We start from the raw sequence: 17,557 nt of genomic DNA, 5'->3' as shown, positions 1-17,557 counted from the left end.
GATGCTGGGGTGAGAAACAGCCCTGTAGCATTTAGACCACAGAGGTGGCTGATGCCCAAGAACAAATTCTTTAAATGTGCTACCTGCAGAGCAATCACAATTGGGATGAACTGCACAGAATATCAAATCCCCTTCCATGTGAAACCTCATTGGTACTTTTAATTGGAAACCTGATTTTGTGATGTATATAGTCACATGCCACTGCAATCCGTACACTTTAGGGCACAATGTCCTACAACTCCACAACTGCATATTCCAACACTTGTGGGAAAATTTCAATGAGGACCAGACATATCCAGTGGCGAGATACAACTCAGAATACCTCAAACGTGATTTACAACACACAAAATATTTTATCATTGACTCTGTGCCACCAAACAGATGGGTGGGATCGAGATACAGTTCTAAGGTGGTTAGAGACTCGATATATCCTTGACCTGGATTCAAGTTTCCCAGTGGGCCTAATGCAGATGAAGAGCTGCAAACATGGCTGTAGTATGATAATGAATTATAGGCACATAATGTGTGAAGGTCTTGTCATGTTTGTCTAATTCAAAATTTCAAAATGTCATTTCATCCAATGGAAAGTGCACATATAAGTATCAAAGCTTTCCTCACAGAGCATAATGAATTGATCAATATAAAATCGTGGGAAAAATAGTGTTTAAAGTCTGCCAACCACTTGGGTTAAAGTACAATACACAGTTGGGCACATTTGAGGTTTACAATGTTTGCCAACTTGGGACTAAACTGTGATCAATTATGTTAAGAAATTAATGCTGTCACTATGATGAACTTGTAAAGATATGAACTCTGGTGGATTATACTGATGCACTGAATTTCATTCACATGTGAACCTGAATAACGGTGTAAAGATAAAGGTATCGCTTAATGATTGTCCTTTTGTAGAATATTATTAAGTGATGAAAGAGTTTCGAGTTTCATTCATTTTTTCTTTGAATGGTGATTTTATTTCTTTTCACATTCCTTGGTGAAAGCACATTGGGGTGGAAAAATGTCTGGGTTCTGTTGTCAATGTCCATGATGACGCATGGGCATATACAAATGTACCAAAATGGTGGCGCAGTAAGTGTGTGATCAAGGCCTTATGTGCCAGCTGGAATGTGTTAAGGCGAGGTTGTGCATGGCAATAAAAATCACTATTGAGCAAAAGCTTGAGTTTGCATCAATCCTTGTGTTAGAAGCATGGCTTTTGGATTGTCAGTTATGCGATTGAATTTTCCCTGTATGGGCTGCCGCACCCTCTCACAGGAGCAGTTCACCCTGGTATTCTAGGCACGGCTACCATCCTGCATGCCATTTAATAATTGATATATTTCCTCTCAAGATATCAAACAAACAAAACCTGATCTCCAGCCATTACATAATTTGAGGCCTAAGATATATCTAGGTATACTAGTGTCAGAAAATGTGATTGAAATATATACACTGAATTATGTCCCACTAGTGCAGAAAGTCAAGTGGCTATATGCAAAATGGAATCAACTCCCAATCTCAATAGTTGGACGGGTAGCACTAATATGAATGTCCATTTTACCATTAATATTCTATTCACTGCAATCCCTGTGCACTACAAATGTCATTATATAAAGAAATAGATGGGTTATTCTCTTCCTTTTTATGGGCTAACAAGGTACTGAGGTTAGCACCAGTCACATTAAGTAACCCAAATGAGGAGAGAGGGTTAGACCTTCCCAACCTGAGGGAATACTATCATGCACATAACGCACATGGACTTTCTAACTATCTTAATTCTCCAAGCATGGATAAAAAAATTTTAATAAGAATACTGTAAGAATATAAAATTCTAGATCCTATGAGGCTGGAGATGAACCCCAAAAAAGTATGTTACAAGGTCTTCCAGTGGTTTTTAAAGCAAAAAACCTAACTGTTCAAATATTTTGAATACCTAAGAGAAATGGCTCAACATGTTTGACCGACCTGCAGGCTGGGGAGAATTGATCCAATCTAATATACTAAAGAAATAGGAGGAGAACTGATATATTTATGTGGAAGATTTCCTTAGGTCTGATATTTGGAAAAGGTGGGCAGAGATAAAATGTGGCCCTAGTCATTCTAAAGATATCCTAAAATGGTATTTTATTCAAATAAGGTATCTTTTAGAAAAATGTGACCTGTCCGCACTAAGTGCAAGACTAGAACTTAGTGAGACTTTACTTTACCCAACTACTCATTGGTCTCTGTCTAGTTGTTTCAAGTTAAAAAAAAACAGAAGACTATAAAGCTGTACGAAAAAGCTCGAGATAAATGGTATGAGAAAGAAGGTCTACAGATTTCAAGGATGGTCTGGAATAAAATTAACAAATAAATTCTACACTACATTGAGAGGCGCCAATTTCAGGAGAATGCAATTCTACACTAAATGACAGATATATAGGACTCCTTTTCTGCATAGAGTATATCCTCAGATAGAGGACAGATGTTTCCAGTGTTTAGCAGAAGAGGGAGGCACATGGACTCATTTTGTTTGGGATTGCCCAAAGATTAAGCAATTTTGGGAAGAAATTGAGAAATACTGCAGAATGAAGCTAGGCAATGCAATGGTGATCAATAGATATATTGCAACCCTTGGATGTTCCCCAAGTATAATGTTAAACAACTCACAAGAGGAAGGGCTACATATGCTGGCCTCAGTGGTGAGATCACTTACTCTCCATAATTGGCGAAGTGAGATCATACCAACTTTTCAAATTTGGCAGTCTAAATTGTATAAATTTAGAGAGCTGGAGAGACGATATGCTCTAAGGTCGGGCTTGTACACAAAGTTTGAGAAATGCTGGAAGTCCATAGGAAACTAGTCAGTAGATTAGACAAGTTTTTAAGGGGAAGTTGTGCAATATACGTTTATGTAATTGTGTAATGAACTCTCAATAATAAAAATATTTTTTTTAAAATAGAAAAGTTGCCCCTTGCCTGCTGCAAATATTGCTGTCCCTTAGTCACGCATGCACACACATAAATACAGTCCAATGATCAATCTTCCTCATAATAAATAATTCTTGATCATAGATCAGTGTAGTACATGAGAACTGCCAGAAGTGCCGCAAAATATTGACATGCTATGTACTTAAATGCAACTGGTGTTTTCTGATATTAAACACTGACTTTTGGCAAGCCTGGGCATTTCTAGATTTCCGGACATTATCCAGGAGAGAAGACTTTTGCCATTTGGTTTCAATTAATATTCAGCATAAAAATATGGCGGCCATGCTAACAAGTATTTACTTAGATGGCAAGCTCTTCCCCCTTGCCGACATTACGTTCTCCAATGGGAGCGCAGTTTGATACATTTACATGGATCTGTGATAATGGTGCATTTCTGTTTTGAGAATTGAGAAAGGCTTGGTAGCTGAAAACGTGTCTGCTTATTTATAAAATAAATTGTAGTTCAGACCACAAGAGTGCACTTCCTGCTATCTTTGGAGGAGTAAAATGAATCTATACACGAGTCCAACTTCATGATCGGAGCACCTACCTTAAAATGTATATAGTTAGGGCTGTGTTTCCAGAGGAAAAACGTTTCACGACTTTTCTATATTTTTGGCGCCATTTGACAAATCTTCACAAAATCTTCCAAACAAAGTGTGCCAGTGATTCTTGTTGTGTATGCAAAGTATCGGGGCAGTTCATCAATGTGGAGGCCAAGGAAAAGAGGGGGTAAAAAAATTGTCTTTCCAATTTTCATTTCTATAAAACTACTACAGCCCAAACCGCTGGATGGCATTACACCAAATTTTGCAGAAAGGTAGCTCTTGGTCCAGAAAGAACCCTTTGTTATTTGGTATAAATACGTTCAGTAATTTTGGAGATAATGAAAAAAACAAATTTGTATATATAGGGAAGGGGATTCTCAGAGGTTTCGACAGTCCCTGTGCTGAAATCTGATGGGCTGCCAAGAATTCACCATGAATTGTTGACAGCCATCTTGAGACTTGGCTTCCGCTGACTCCTAGAAAAAAAAATGTTTAACCCCTTCGTTGCTAGGGCTTCACCCCCCGTACTAAGCATTTTTTTTTAAATATGTAGGTTAGTTCAAGCTTAGGCCCCTGTAACTTTTTGACCACATAAGGTATCCTCGTCAAATGTGCGGCCTTTTCTTCCAACATCATAGGGATTTTAAAAGTACCCAGGGTTTGTTGATTTCCCTGGAGGGGACCCAGAAATTAGCCAAAATTTAGCAACATTTTGTTTTTTGTAGAAAAATGGGAAAAAAGTGCTGCACATGAAAGCATCTTTTTTTCCCCTACAAATGGTATCATCAAAGGGTTTGTGGTGCTGCAGTCACCATCTTCCCAGCTTTCAGGGACTGACAGACTTTTGCAAGAAAACAACATTTTGTACACAGTTTTGGCATTTTACTGGGCCTATTTTTGCTATTTTTTGTGCTCTCAACCTGGTTTTGCAAGGGGGGTGCTTGCTTTTTTGGATCGTGCTCAACAGCCATGGGGAAACCTACCAAACCCACACATTTCTGAAAACTAGACACATGTCTGAGTCCAGGGAGTTGTGGCTAGCATTGATCCCCCTATGTTTTGCCACCCAGACTCCCCTGAAACTTCAAATGTAGCTGGAAAAAAATATTCAAATTTTTCCCACATTTCTGTGTGGGAAAGTTGTTGGATCACTAGGTTGTCACAAAGGATAAAAAGAAAAAGGGGGCAGGGTAGGAAGACCCCTCTAACAGTGGTTCTGGGACCCTGACTGGGACAAAAACACTTTAAAAAAAAAATCCACAGGAATCTGACAGTCACACATCTGTTGCAAAATTGAAGAAAAAAAATAACAAGTGCAGTCTCTTGTACTTGTTTACATTATAGCCCCTGAGTGAGTCAGGTCTAGGGGCCATGAGCTCCTCTTCTTAATCTTAATCATGCCACAGGGACCACCACCTCCCTGGGGCTTAGTTTTAATAATGTGGAAGGGGGCTCTTGGACCGCCACAGCCTGTAGACCATGAGGTTATAAATAAATGGACTGGTGGGGGCCTGCACGGACCCCCCTGAGCCCTGGGGACCACCAACTCCCAGGGGCTGTCTTTATTTGAAAAAAATGGAGGAGGGCACGCACCCCCGGGCTGTACTCGGCCCATGGTACCACCAGCTCACCAGGGTCGCCCCAAGCAACCAGAAGGAGGGGGGCTGCACTGCCCGCCTCCTGGAGTCATACATGGCCCTGGGTACTGACACCCCCAAGGACTGGCTCCTGTAATGTCCTGGGAAACTCTTCTCCAGACATAGTTGTTTGCTTTTGCATGGTGTAAGCTTTGACATCTCCCACCATGCAAAAGCAAACATTACAGCTCCAGCCAGAGGGAGAGGTCTAAGTTCTCCCACCCACTGAAAGCAGAGGTTTTAGCTAGATGAAATAATTGATCATTCACAGAGGGAGCTGCCTTCACAGCAGCATCCTCAGTGCAGCAGCAATTCTCGCTCCTGCAGGAGATGAGCAGTTGTTTGGGACCATAGGGGTCTTGAGGGGAAAACAGCAGAAAGAGGCAGAATAAAGAGCAGCAACAAGAAGAAAGAGGCAAAATAAAGGTCAAAAGGGAGCAGAAGGAGACAGAATAAAGGTTGGAAGGGAGCAGAAAGAGGCAGAATAAAGGTCAAAAACTAACAGCAAGAGGCATATAGGCCAGCAATTAGAAGAAAGAGGCAGAATAAGGTTCAGAAAAGAGAACAACGAGGTAGAATAAAAGTCATAAATGAGCAGCAAGAAACAAAATAGCAGTCATAGACGAGCAAGAGGCAAAATAGAGGGCAAAAGCTAGTAGCAGAATAAAGGTCAGGAGTGAGCAGAAATTGCCAAAATAAGGGGTAAAAAGAGGCAAAATATACGGCAGGAGAGAAGAGGCAGAAACAAGGAGTAACAAAATACAAGGCATCAGAGGATAGCAGACTGCAGGAAAGTTAGACACAGGGGGAGCTGGCGAGAGGACCTGTGCCCTCTACTTTTTAGGTCGAACAAAACAATGCAGCTGTCTCTTCGAGACCTGCTGTAATCAGTCTTTGTGAATCAAGTTAATCCCCTTTTTAGCCATTCCTTTTCATTTGTCTATTTCAGTGTCCTTTAAAAATCCTTGCTTACTAGTGGTCAGTCCAGCCTCTTTGTCCCTCATTTCTCTCTTCTGTTCCTCCCACAGAGCAGGGGCTTAGTAATGTCTTATTCCTCTATGGTTCTTTATCTCTTGTTTGGAGGACTCTTTTCTTTCTTGGTTTCCTGCTCTTTTACTGTTTGTCTGTGCTCAACTTTAGCACCCTAGCTTCCTACATTTAAATATATATATATAGCATTCCTTCTCCTACCCCTGTTAACACCACAGTTGTGTTACAGCTGCCTCCCCTGCCCTGCCTCCTCCTGGGTTTCTTGTTAATAATTGTCGCATCAGTGCTGCTACCATTTCACAAGCGCTGCACTAGTTTCTTTTGTGTTGTGTATTTCCTGGCTCCTCGGTCTACTTTCTCTGCTCAGGTGGATGGAGAGGGGGCACTGCTGTCTGTGACTTTCTAGCTCCTCGCAGCTGCCCCTGACTGACTCTGGTTTTTGTTTGTTCGGTTTCACATGCAATGTGACACTCTGAAACAGGATGCGAAAAACCGGGGCAGCTGTGTTGATAAGCTGTTACCGATAAGCTATCTCTGCTTCAGGATCGGCTTGTTAGGTTTCGCACTCCGAGGAATCAAGTAATCTGTATATTGAGAGAAACTCCGCCTATTGCCGGTTAAATTCTCCTGCCGCTTGCCATTTGTTAAACGTTGACATAGCTTTTCTTATTAGGATTTTTATTGGCTGTAGATGCGATGCATCACTTCCGTTTATTCCGGAAGCGGCACTGCCTAACTACAGTTTTTGTCCGCTTTTGTGGACTTCCCTTGTTTAGCTGTTGTCTTTAAGAACTCTTTTTTTTTATGAATTGTGACCTACGGCAATGGCGGGCGCTTTTTGTGTTTATTTCCTGTGCGCAATGCGCGCTTTTACTTTTACTGTGTTTATTTCCTGTGTGCAATGCACGGTTTACTTTTAATTGTCAGACCACCACCAGCACTGCAGCTGCTGGGCGTGCCGTGCAGACTCGGGCTGCCGTAGCGTTGCTATCCCCCTTCCACTGCCACCGCCGCCAGACTGTCATCTAGCAGCAACGTGTCCAGCTCCCCCAGTGATAGCGCCTTGTTTTCTTTGATGTGGGCTTTTTCTTATTTTTTTTTAACTTTCGAGTAAACATGACGTGCCCTTACCTATGCACTAGTCCGGTTGATGCGTGAACATTTCTAATGGTGGCCGCACGGCATTTGAGCCATTCACATATACTATCTATGCTGTTAAGCAGACAAGCAGAAATACTTTATCACGCCCTGCTTTGCCCGTCTGTGTGATTTATGGCTGATGTTGGGCTACAGTGGTGTGGTTGCATCCCTGCGGGATTAGGAGCAGAGACTGAAGGAGGTTGTTTCGTGCTGGTAAATTATTTTGAATGTAGTATCACTTCAGATCTCATTTCCAGGGCCCTCATCTGAAGCAGTTTATGCAGCTGATTGCTGTTGTCTTAAATCATAACTGCATCGGGCTTGAGCAAGGTCCTCTATAGTCTGCTCGCATGTGGCCTGCAAGCTAATTCTTCAAAGTAGTCCTTTGGAGTCTCCTTATTGTGAGGTTTCAATTCTTCCGGTGTTAGGAGTAAAGTCACGACGGAACTGAACTATGACAAGATCTGTTCATTTGAAACTGACTTTGTTGGTTACAAAAGGAAAAACGGCTGACTCAACCCGACTGGAATCGGACCCCGGACACTTCATTATTTATTTCAGCTATTTCAGGATGCACAGCGTAATGGTCGTGGTTTTGCCTTCTCAACACTCCTCATAATATAAGTAACTTTGTGGCATATTTACAAGATGGCGATAAAAAGTTATCGCCGCTTTTGCGGCCATTTTGGGCCGAAAAGCGGCGATAATTTTACCGCCTAATTAGCAAGCTCACGCTAACGCGTGAAACTTGCGTTAGCGTAGGAATTCCTAACGCCCAGCTTTGCATCTCTAATGAGATGCAAAGTGGGCGTTCCTGACCTGACATGATAGGAGAAATGTTGCTAAGCGACATTTCTCCTATCATCAAGCCCCACGCTATGAAGCATAGTGGCAAGAAAAGTAGCAATAACCCCTGTTATCGCTACTTTCCTTACGCCTGCTTCAGGATTGACTTAGCCATGATATCCTATGGAAGGTGGATATCAAGGCTAAGTTTGTGAGTCCCTATCATCAAGCTAATGCCACATTGCGTGAGATTATCGCTGGGTTTCCAGCGATAATCTCACGTTAGGCAGTTAGCGCTAGGATTTTTATCGCTTTTGAGATAGGCGTTGCTAATAGCACACTATCTCAGTGATAAAAATCCATGCTAGCCGGCGATAATTATCCTAGCGCTAATTGCGCTTAGCGATAATTATCGCCGGGTGTTGCTGATATGCCCCTTTGTTTTATTGTTTTATCCTGTACCTCTGCCACTTTAACCCTGCAAATAGTTATTACCATTATTAACCACTTATTTATAGAATGTCCCGTCTCCAGAATGCAAATACTGTTCCTGCTGGAATTTTAAGTCATAGCCTGTACTATGTCTCCACATATATCATCACTTAATGCTTAGCCCAGTAAACCAGACACTTGCTCCAAATGTTGATCGATGTTCAGAATGTGGTCAGGTTAGCCAGAAAAGAAGTTCTTCTGGCTGCTTGTCGGGATTTGGAACTCTGCTACTACCAACCTTGCTAAATATTTAACTTTATTTTCAAATGTTATTGTGCTTTTTCAATTAGGCTGCTTTGCCTTTATGCATTGTTGTATGGCCAAGGTTAACCTAGGCCTACCAATCAGTAATAGGTTATTTATTTCTAGGGTAGTAAACGATGTGTAGATTGTTCATATAAATAATGCAAACGTCCAATCCAAGTTTTAAAAAAAAGCTGAGACTTCAGTAAGGAAAATAAATCAGCCTTCACCCTTTCGGCCGCTTCATCCTGCCTAATCTAGAGTCAGGGTTAGCATACACGTTAGCCTTTAAGTCGGTAATGAGTCCATGCACTTCCATCCCCTAGACTAACTCACCTCACACAGGTCTGCCCATGCTCTTCCAAACCCAGAGGAGCTGCCTGGATTCATATTCTTTTTAGGCCTCGCCTAACAAAGAATACATTTCCATTTGTTTTTATTGGAAGTGAAATTTTTGATAGCTTATGTTTAAAAATGCATCATTGTTGTTTATTAAGGTTTATTTCACAAACAAAAATGAATAAACAACAATGGTGCACTTTTAAAACGCAAGCTAGAAGAAATCGCATTTCCAATAAAAACAAATAAAAATGTATGCTCAGCAGCAATCTTTCTCTTTATAATTCACTTAAGGGTGCAGTCCTTTAATTGGCTAATAAAAGTCCCTTTACAACTCCACAGGGACACCTGATAGCATGGTCTGATAGCACCATTTCCTTCCTTCGTAGAATTTCATTTACTATTACTCATGCTCCTACATGGGATATTGTTTAACAAAATAAAACAAACATTAGCATTTGCAACGCCAATGGCTCAACATTTCACTAATGTGAGATCTATTCCATTGCAAATGCTTGTTTACCATGTACCCACTGACAGATCTACTCATACATTCATGCACCCAATCACACACTCATGCACCCACTCAAAGATCCATTCAAGTACTCATGTACCCACTCACAGACCCACTGAGATACTCATGCACCGACTCACAGACCCACTCACACTAATGTAGCCACTCACTGACTCAGAGAATCTCACGTGCTCTCACAGGCCCACTCAAAAACTTATCCGCCCACTCGCAGACCCATTCAAGCACTCATTCACCCACTCTCAGACCCACTGAGAGAATCACACACACTCACACACACTCATGCATCTACTCACAGACTCACTCAGACACTTGTGTTCCCATTCACAGACCCAATCAAAGACCCGCAGAACCATGCACAGACCATCAGAGACACACACCAACCCACAGGCCTACTCAGACATGTATGTACCCACTCACGGACCCACTCAGACACTCACTCATCCAGACACAGACCCACTCAGAGACTCATGCACTTACTCACAGACAAACTCAGAGGCTCGTGTACTCATTCAAAAACGCACTCACACACCAACTCAGACTTACTGAGACACTCATGCACTCACTCACACACTCACTGTCAAAGGTTAGTAGTTACATTTAGGAAATAAATTATAAAAAATCTTAGATGTTCGCTGAAAAAACAACGGTTACAAGAACTTTATAGTTAGGCTCATATTTTACTCCTACAAAATCAATGAAATTCAGCAGTTATAGTTAGCTGAGCTAACTACAAGTTATGCCCCACAATGCGCTGCTTTTGACCGCACATATTGCATCACTTATGACATAGGCAGTGACATCACTGATGACATCATCCTCAGAAGCAGTTACTCACCAATACAACTGCTCATGCACCCACCCACTATATATATTTATTGATTTTATTTAAAGTGTGCAGCTACCAAAAAGTGTCTGCCGGTCCTGATGAAAGGGAAAGATGTCAGATAACAGCTTAAAGCAGCCTGTTCTTAATGCCTTCATGGAAATCAAGTAGAGAGGTGCAATTTAGTAGAGGCTCTGGGAGGGAGTTCACAGTTTCAGGCCCAGAACTGAGGAGCACCACCCTCCCATGTGGGCCAGATGACTGCACAGTGCACAAAGCAAGGTTCAATGATCTCGTAATGAGGCGGAAGCAGGAAGGACTGGATTAACTCGTGGCGTTTCCATATGACAGTTGTTGGCACGGCGAGTGATTAGAAGAGAGCCGGGGTCCCCCACAGTGAATAAGACTGACAGTAGTGAAGGTTCCTAGGGGAAACACCGACCATTGAATAGGGGAAGAGTATAAACCCACGTTGAAAAAGGAGTTGTTTGTCTCTGATAGTCTGGATAAGACTACAGATAGTGTGTACCCTTGTCCTGAGGAAGCTGATAAGAAATTGGGGGCTGAAACACGACCGCGTTGACAGATAAAGGAGGAGCCCAACTATTTGTTTAAATCAGATGTTAGTTAATATGCGCACACAAGTCAATGAGAGAGAGGTGTGATACCTCTGGCGCTAAGAGGACTACCTCTGAATGTAACACTCAGATTTAGAAGTGTACATGGATACGAAATAGTTAGGGGAATGTATATGTTATGTATATTTTATATATATTGTATATATGTATGTTTGTCGTAATTTATGTTTGATCAGTTCATTTATATTATGTCTTGTGTTTAATTAATGTGAATATGTATGTCTTTGAGTCTCGCCGATTGATATATGTGCCTTACAAAAACTATGAATAATTGTTTCAACAAAAACACTAAAATGCCAAGGTAATATGTGGTCCCTTGTGCAAAACTAAATTAGTGATTGATCCCTCCATACTGTTTGCCTTTATATATTGTAGAGGTTCAATGATCTCAGCATACGTGTTGGCTGATGAGGAACCATCAGATCCTGAATGTAGCATGGACCTACTCCAGCTATCGGTTTGAACATATAGAACAGAGCTTCAAACTGAATACAGCTTGTAACCAAAGCCAATGAAGCTCTTGGAAAAGGTGAGTTCGAAGCATGCTTCAGGAGCCAATATAAAAATCTAGCCTCTCAGTTCTGAACTATCTGTAAATGTCGGATAGATGCTTGATCTGATCCAAAGTACAGAATGCTGCCATAGTCCAATCTAGATAAGATTAGAGCTTTGCTTACTATCCTTTGGGCAGATTGGAGAATCATCCAGATGATCTTTTTCAACCACTTGAGTATAGCGAAACAGATGGCGATAAACTTTGTACACCTGAGGTTTCATGGAGAGATTCTCATCCAATATAAAACTCAAATTTGTACCTTTGGGGACAGGTCATGAAGAGTTCCTAGGGATTCCGGTCAATGATGTGTACCACAGAGTTGAGGTTTCTTACCCAGGATCATAACCTCCGTCTTCTCACCATTGAGCTTGAGGGAGTTATTCTTCAAAGAGACGATTTGGCTCAAGCCCATATTAAGATCGGACGGTCCATGATCCTGTGCAGATGACAAAGAAAAGATGATTTGTGTGTCATCTACATAAGAGAATAAGGTCAGACCACAACTATCCACTACATCTGCCAGTGGGCAGTGGGTGGACTTAGATCTCAAACATTGGGCTTAGCACTGAACCCGGAGGGAATCCAGAAGTTAGAGCTTGTGTCTTTAACCTAACATTTGCCAAAAAGACTTCAAATGTCCGATCCTTTAGGAATGAGGTTAACCAGGCTGATGCTGTTCCTTCCAGACCAAATGCTGCCAATCTATCGATCAAGGTGGAATGGGACACCATGTCAAAGGCTGTGCTAAGGTTTAATATAATAAGCGCGGCTGGTCCCCCACCCATCCAGAAGTTGTCTAAGGTTATCAGTGACTCCAAAGAGGGGGAATTCAGTACTATGTCTAGCCCTAAAGCCCTAATGAGAAGGATGTAAACATTTTTGGGCCTCCACATAAGTTAGAAGCAGTCTGTCACGTTTTGCCAAGATTTTCGAGAACCTGGGCAACAGGATCACGATTAGGCTTTGTTAGGAATGGAAGAACCATGGCAGGCTTCCAGCTCTGTAAAACATAGCCGTGCCAGATACAAGATGAGGATGTTGATACTGGTGATGCGGAACAGTTGTTGCATGATCAGAGCATAAGTTTTGACCACAATGTACAGACAAAATGTAAATCCAAGTCCAAATTTATCTGATCAATGCCTTCCACAAGAAGGTAGTCAAAGACCTCAAAAGACTGATGTCTAAGTGTAAAAGAACCAGGAGAAACAACACATGGTGTGAAAGGAAGACTATTGAGTCACTAGCCAATGACAGTGACATTGTAATATGTTCTGCTGATAAAAGGGGGAAACATTGTTGTCATACCTACTGACATGTACCCCGCTGAAGCTAAAAGACAAATCAGTGACAGCAACTGTTACACCACTATTAGTCAGGCTAACTACAAAAGCAACATCACCCAATTCTGGAATAAACTCAACATGTGGAAAAGCAAAGGCCTCAGAGGAATGGGGGAATATCAATTACTCAAGAACCTACAATCTAGGTTACTGACCTTGTACCCACTCCCAAAATGTACATACATGCCCTACCAACCCTCTGGCAAATCAATGGTTTCACCCAGAAATAGTTCCTTGGAAAACACTGTGTGGTACATAGACCACTTTCTGCTACCTCTGGTGGCAGATGTTGCCTTCCACAAAGAGATCACTAAAGACTTTCTTAAAAGGATTGAATGCATTGCCTGGAAACCCAATTTTCTCCTTCTCACTCTTGATGTGTAATCACTCAATACGAGTATCTTACATAAGGACTGATTAAGGTAATGCAAATACTTTTCTAAGGACCAGACGTGTCAGCAACTTTGTTCACATACTGATGCTCCTAGACATGGAGTTTTGACTCACTAATAACATTATCACATTCAACAGCACTCTTTACAGACATTTACAAGGGATTGTGATGAGCACTTGCTTCACGCCCAGCTATGTGGATCTCATCATAGGCTGGTGGGAGGAACAAGTATCCACCACACTGAATTGGACAAGGTCATACTTTGGGTGAGGTTCATAGAGGACCTGTTTTTGATTTGACAGGGCAGTGAAACAGATGCCAAGGATTTTGTGAAACATCTGAATGACCATACTCCTAATCGGGAATATGAGCAGGGATCAGATAATATTCTTAGACAGAGGTCTACATACTACACAACAAGGTCAACTACCACATTACATTGTGAACCCACAGCAGGGAATAGCATTCTCCACACACTTAGCAGTCAACCAAGCTAGTTAAAGTGGATCATCCCCTATGGGAAGTTATGTGCCAAGCAAAACTGTTGTAATGAAACCTCATTTCTTAGGGAACAGGGTACCATGTCAGAACGATTTTCCTAAAGAGGTTACCTCAAGTGGGTCCTTGACATAGCCATTAAGCAGGCCTGCACACAGTCCAGGAATGAGATCATGTTTGGACACAGAGGTATGAACAAAGTCTGCAATGGCAAATCCACCAGATGTATCAACAAATTTAACAGTGAATCGAGTGCTGTACATTGGATCATAGCTAACAATTGGGACCTGCTCAAACATTACTCTAATTTAGGTATGTCCATGGGTAAACCACTGAGCATTACTTATCACAAAAACAGATCCCTGAGAGACATGCTGGTTAAGGCAGATATACAATCACCAGTGAAAACAAATACCACACTCTTATACCAGCTCACCTGGGTTCATACACACGGCAAGTGTACTGCTTGTGAACAATCTATAAAATCTTTGTATCACAGATACAATTGAACACAAACGCATCAGACATTTTATCACTTGAAGCATTACACACGTTCTCAATGTACTACAGTGTCTATGTGACCTCAGATATGTTGGCAGCATGATACATCCGGTACTTAAAATTCCTGGAACACACTTGAGCCATTACAAACTATGACCAGTGTTACCCAGTGGCATGTCATTTTGGTTTGAACTCTGGTGATTAGTTATATGTGAATCTGGAATAATGCATTTCTGTATATTCTTGTGTTCTATTTGTGCTGTGATGTTTTACTATCTTCAGCAACATGCAATACCCTATTTTTTCTGTTTCATTTGCAGGAAGGGACTCGGACCTAAGGTGCTAGGTTCTGATAGAGGACCCCCAGCTGGAGCGCTGTACACTACTCTTCCAGGACACTGCAGAGTCACTGGGTGTTATGGTTTCATTTTGCACCATCCAAGTTTCACTTTTGTCATTTAATTGAATGGCGGAAAGATTGGAGATGGCTTTAGATGTTGGGGGCCTCCCCTTCATAGTCATCTAGATTGATATTGCATCTAAGCTATGGCCTTAAGGTGGTATTTCGATGACTGTTATGCTTATGGTGGCAACCAGTTATGGGCCCACTTGGGCCCTACTCCTTTAGTCATACCGGGCAGGTTGTCCATCCTTACCAGCCTGGATGTCCATTGCTTGCACACACCACAACTGTTTCCCCACATTACCCTCTCCAACACTTTAAGTCTCCTTTATAGGCCACAGCACATGAGAGACTTTATCATTATGGGGTGAAAACTCCAAAGTCGTTGCCATCACCCAACACCTCTTGGCATTTGGATCATTCAGGGCTTAGAGATTGGTTTCAACCTTACTCGCTGACCACATGAGCTGTATAGTTTTATGTTCTTTATCTAGCCCATTTCCCTATAATCTTCATTATTTTCAACTATTACCAAGATATGACAGTTAAGTGGAACGTGCAGTATCCACAGGGCCCTTACAGGAGATCCAGTGCCAATGTGACAAGGATTTCATCTGTCCTTGGTTGACACTGCACATTATGGTTGCACAATGCCGTTTGCACAGGCAGCCCCAATTGTAGAATTTTCCAACATTCAAAATGTACTTGCCTTATATTTTGGGCCATACTGTGGTCTTTGCCAATGCACCAATTTAAATGTAAAACTATTTTAAATTTACTTATGTTCAATAGTTGCATGATGGCTCTAATAGGCAGCAGACAAAACAGTACCAGTTGATTTGACGGTAACACCTTGCATTTACTTTAATTTGACATGTGTTTTTGAACCGCCATGAAGATTTTATGACATAATAATGTCAGCTGCCACAATTGTCATGCAGACGAATGTGGTTGTATAACATGTTGGTGCACATTGTTACAGATAAGTATGGTGACACCGTTTTTTCATTTTGTATTTTACTTAGGTGTATATTTTATTTTGCAACTTCAGGCATGAGAGTCACAATGTATATATACTACACATCAATGGAAAACCACTGGGCTCTATGTTAAGACATTTGCCCTCCAATATGGTCTGTTTATATTTATGCATTTGTATAACCTGATGTTTGGGTTTGGTATATATGGAGTCAGTATAACTATGACCCTTCAAGTGTGACCAAGGCCATTGGCTGAAATGCGTTATAGGGGCTAAGTGCATGTAACTCATATATATACAAATATATACACACACATATACACATACATATATATTACCGTAGTTATAGTTAGGACCTGGTTTCCATAGAAAAAGCATTTTTTGATTTGCTAATACCTTTGGTGCAGTTTGACGAATCTTCGCGAAATTTTCAATACTAATGGGGCTGTCACGTCAGCTACTGTATTTAAAACTTTGAAGTGATCTGTCAAGCTGGGGCTGAGAAAAAGGGGGGTCCCAAAACATTTTCTCCAACTTAATTTCCATAGCAAACATTTGATGGGGCCAGCCGCGGTCGGTAGTAGGAGTAACTGCAGGGCGGTGACGTGGGGAGGGGGAGGGGCAGGGTGGGGGGTAGTAAACTATGAATTCCGGAGGTTTACAGGTAAGTTAACATATAAATTAATAAAACAAATTTTGTTGCGTGCACAGCATCGCATTTGGTGATGCAGTGCACGCAACGAAATTCGTGTTATTAATTTATATGTTAACTTACCTGTAAACCTCCGGAATCCATAGTTTACTACCCCCCACCCTGCCCCTCCCCCTCCCCACGTCACCGCCCTGCAGTTACTCCTACTACCGACCGCGGCTGGATGGGGCTGCAGCCTGAACTACTTAATTGAATTACACCAAATCTGGCAGGAAGGTAGCTAGTGGTTCAGAAAGCACTCTTTGTTATATGGTGTAAATCCCTTCAGTAGTTCCTTAGAAATTTTAAGATTTCTCAGATATACAACTGTGGCCGCGGTGGATCTGCGAACCATCCCGATCTCATACCAGAGATCTAATTGGCTGCTAATACTTCAAATTAGGAAGTGTTTGCTGCCATGTGACTCGGTTGAACTGAGTCACAAGAAAAAAGTTTAGAAAAAGAAAAGGGGGCAGAGTAGAAGCATCCTAACCCACTAGGCCTGTTCAGGGGGTCCCACAAGGCCAATAAAAGGCATTACAAAAAAAAAAAGAAAAAGGTTTGGGCCAGATTTACGGCAAATCCGGCTGAAGTCTTTTTCAAAAAAACGAAGCCCTGGCTCCTGTGCTTCAATGAATTTAGGCTGCCCGGTGTGTCAGGTCCTGAGAGCAATACAAAATTAATTATGGGGGCCCACAACCCCGGGGATTGCCACCTCCCTGGGGCTGATTTACTGAAATGTAGACCACCACCTCCCAAGGCTAAATAGAATTATAGTGCATTGGGGGGCACTCAGCCCTGGGGACTACCACCTCCCCAGGGATAATATATTACAATAAGGGAGGCATGCGCCCCACTGCTGCCCCAGGGACCGCCACCTCTCTGGGACTATATCAAATTATAATATGTTGGGTGGCTCCAGCACCCTCATGTGGCCCCAGGGATGCCCCCTCCCTGGTACTCTGCAGAAGAAGGGAGGGGTGTGTTTCCAGAATGGAGGAGAAATAATGTGGCCACAGAAAATCTCTTAGCAAGCCCACTGTGATGGACTGGC

The 17,557-nt window shown here is 42.0% G+C and overlaps 1 protein-coding gene across 1 annotated transcript in view; it reads right to left on the bottom strand.

Annotated features, from left to right (window-relative positions):
- The window catches only part of ABCB5 (ATP binding cassette subfamily B member 5), an 837,677-nt gene extending 825,606 nt beyond the window's left edge, over positions 1-12,071 (bottom strand). The window contains exon 1 of the mRNA XM_085630938.1: positions 11,954-12,071. Coding sequence (XP_085487064.1) covers positions 11,954-11,970 — 17 coding nt within the window. The 5' untranslated portion in view covers positions 11,971-12,071. The remainder of the gene's footprint in view (positions 1-11,953) is intronic.
- Between the last annotated feature and the right edge of the window lie 5,486 nt (positions 12,072-17,557).

The sequence above is a fragment of the Triturus cristatus genome, chromosome 10 (genome assembly GCF_964204655.1).
Source record: "Triturus cristatus chromosome 10, aTriCri1.1, whole genome shotgun sequence".
In the NCBI taxonomy this organism is placed as follows: domain Eukaryota; kingdom Metazoa; phylum Chordata; class Amphibia; order Caudata; family Salamandridae; genus Triturus; species Triturus cristatus.
Note: the sequence above shows the minus strand (reverse complement) of the source record. Positions and strands in the feature narration are given on the sequence as shown.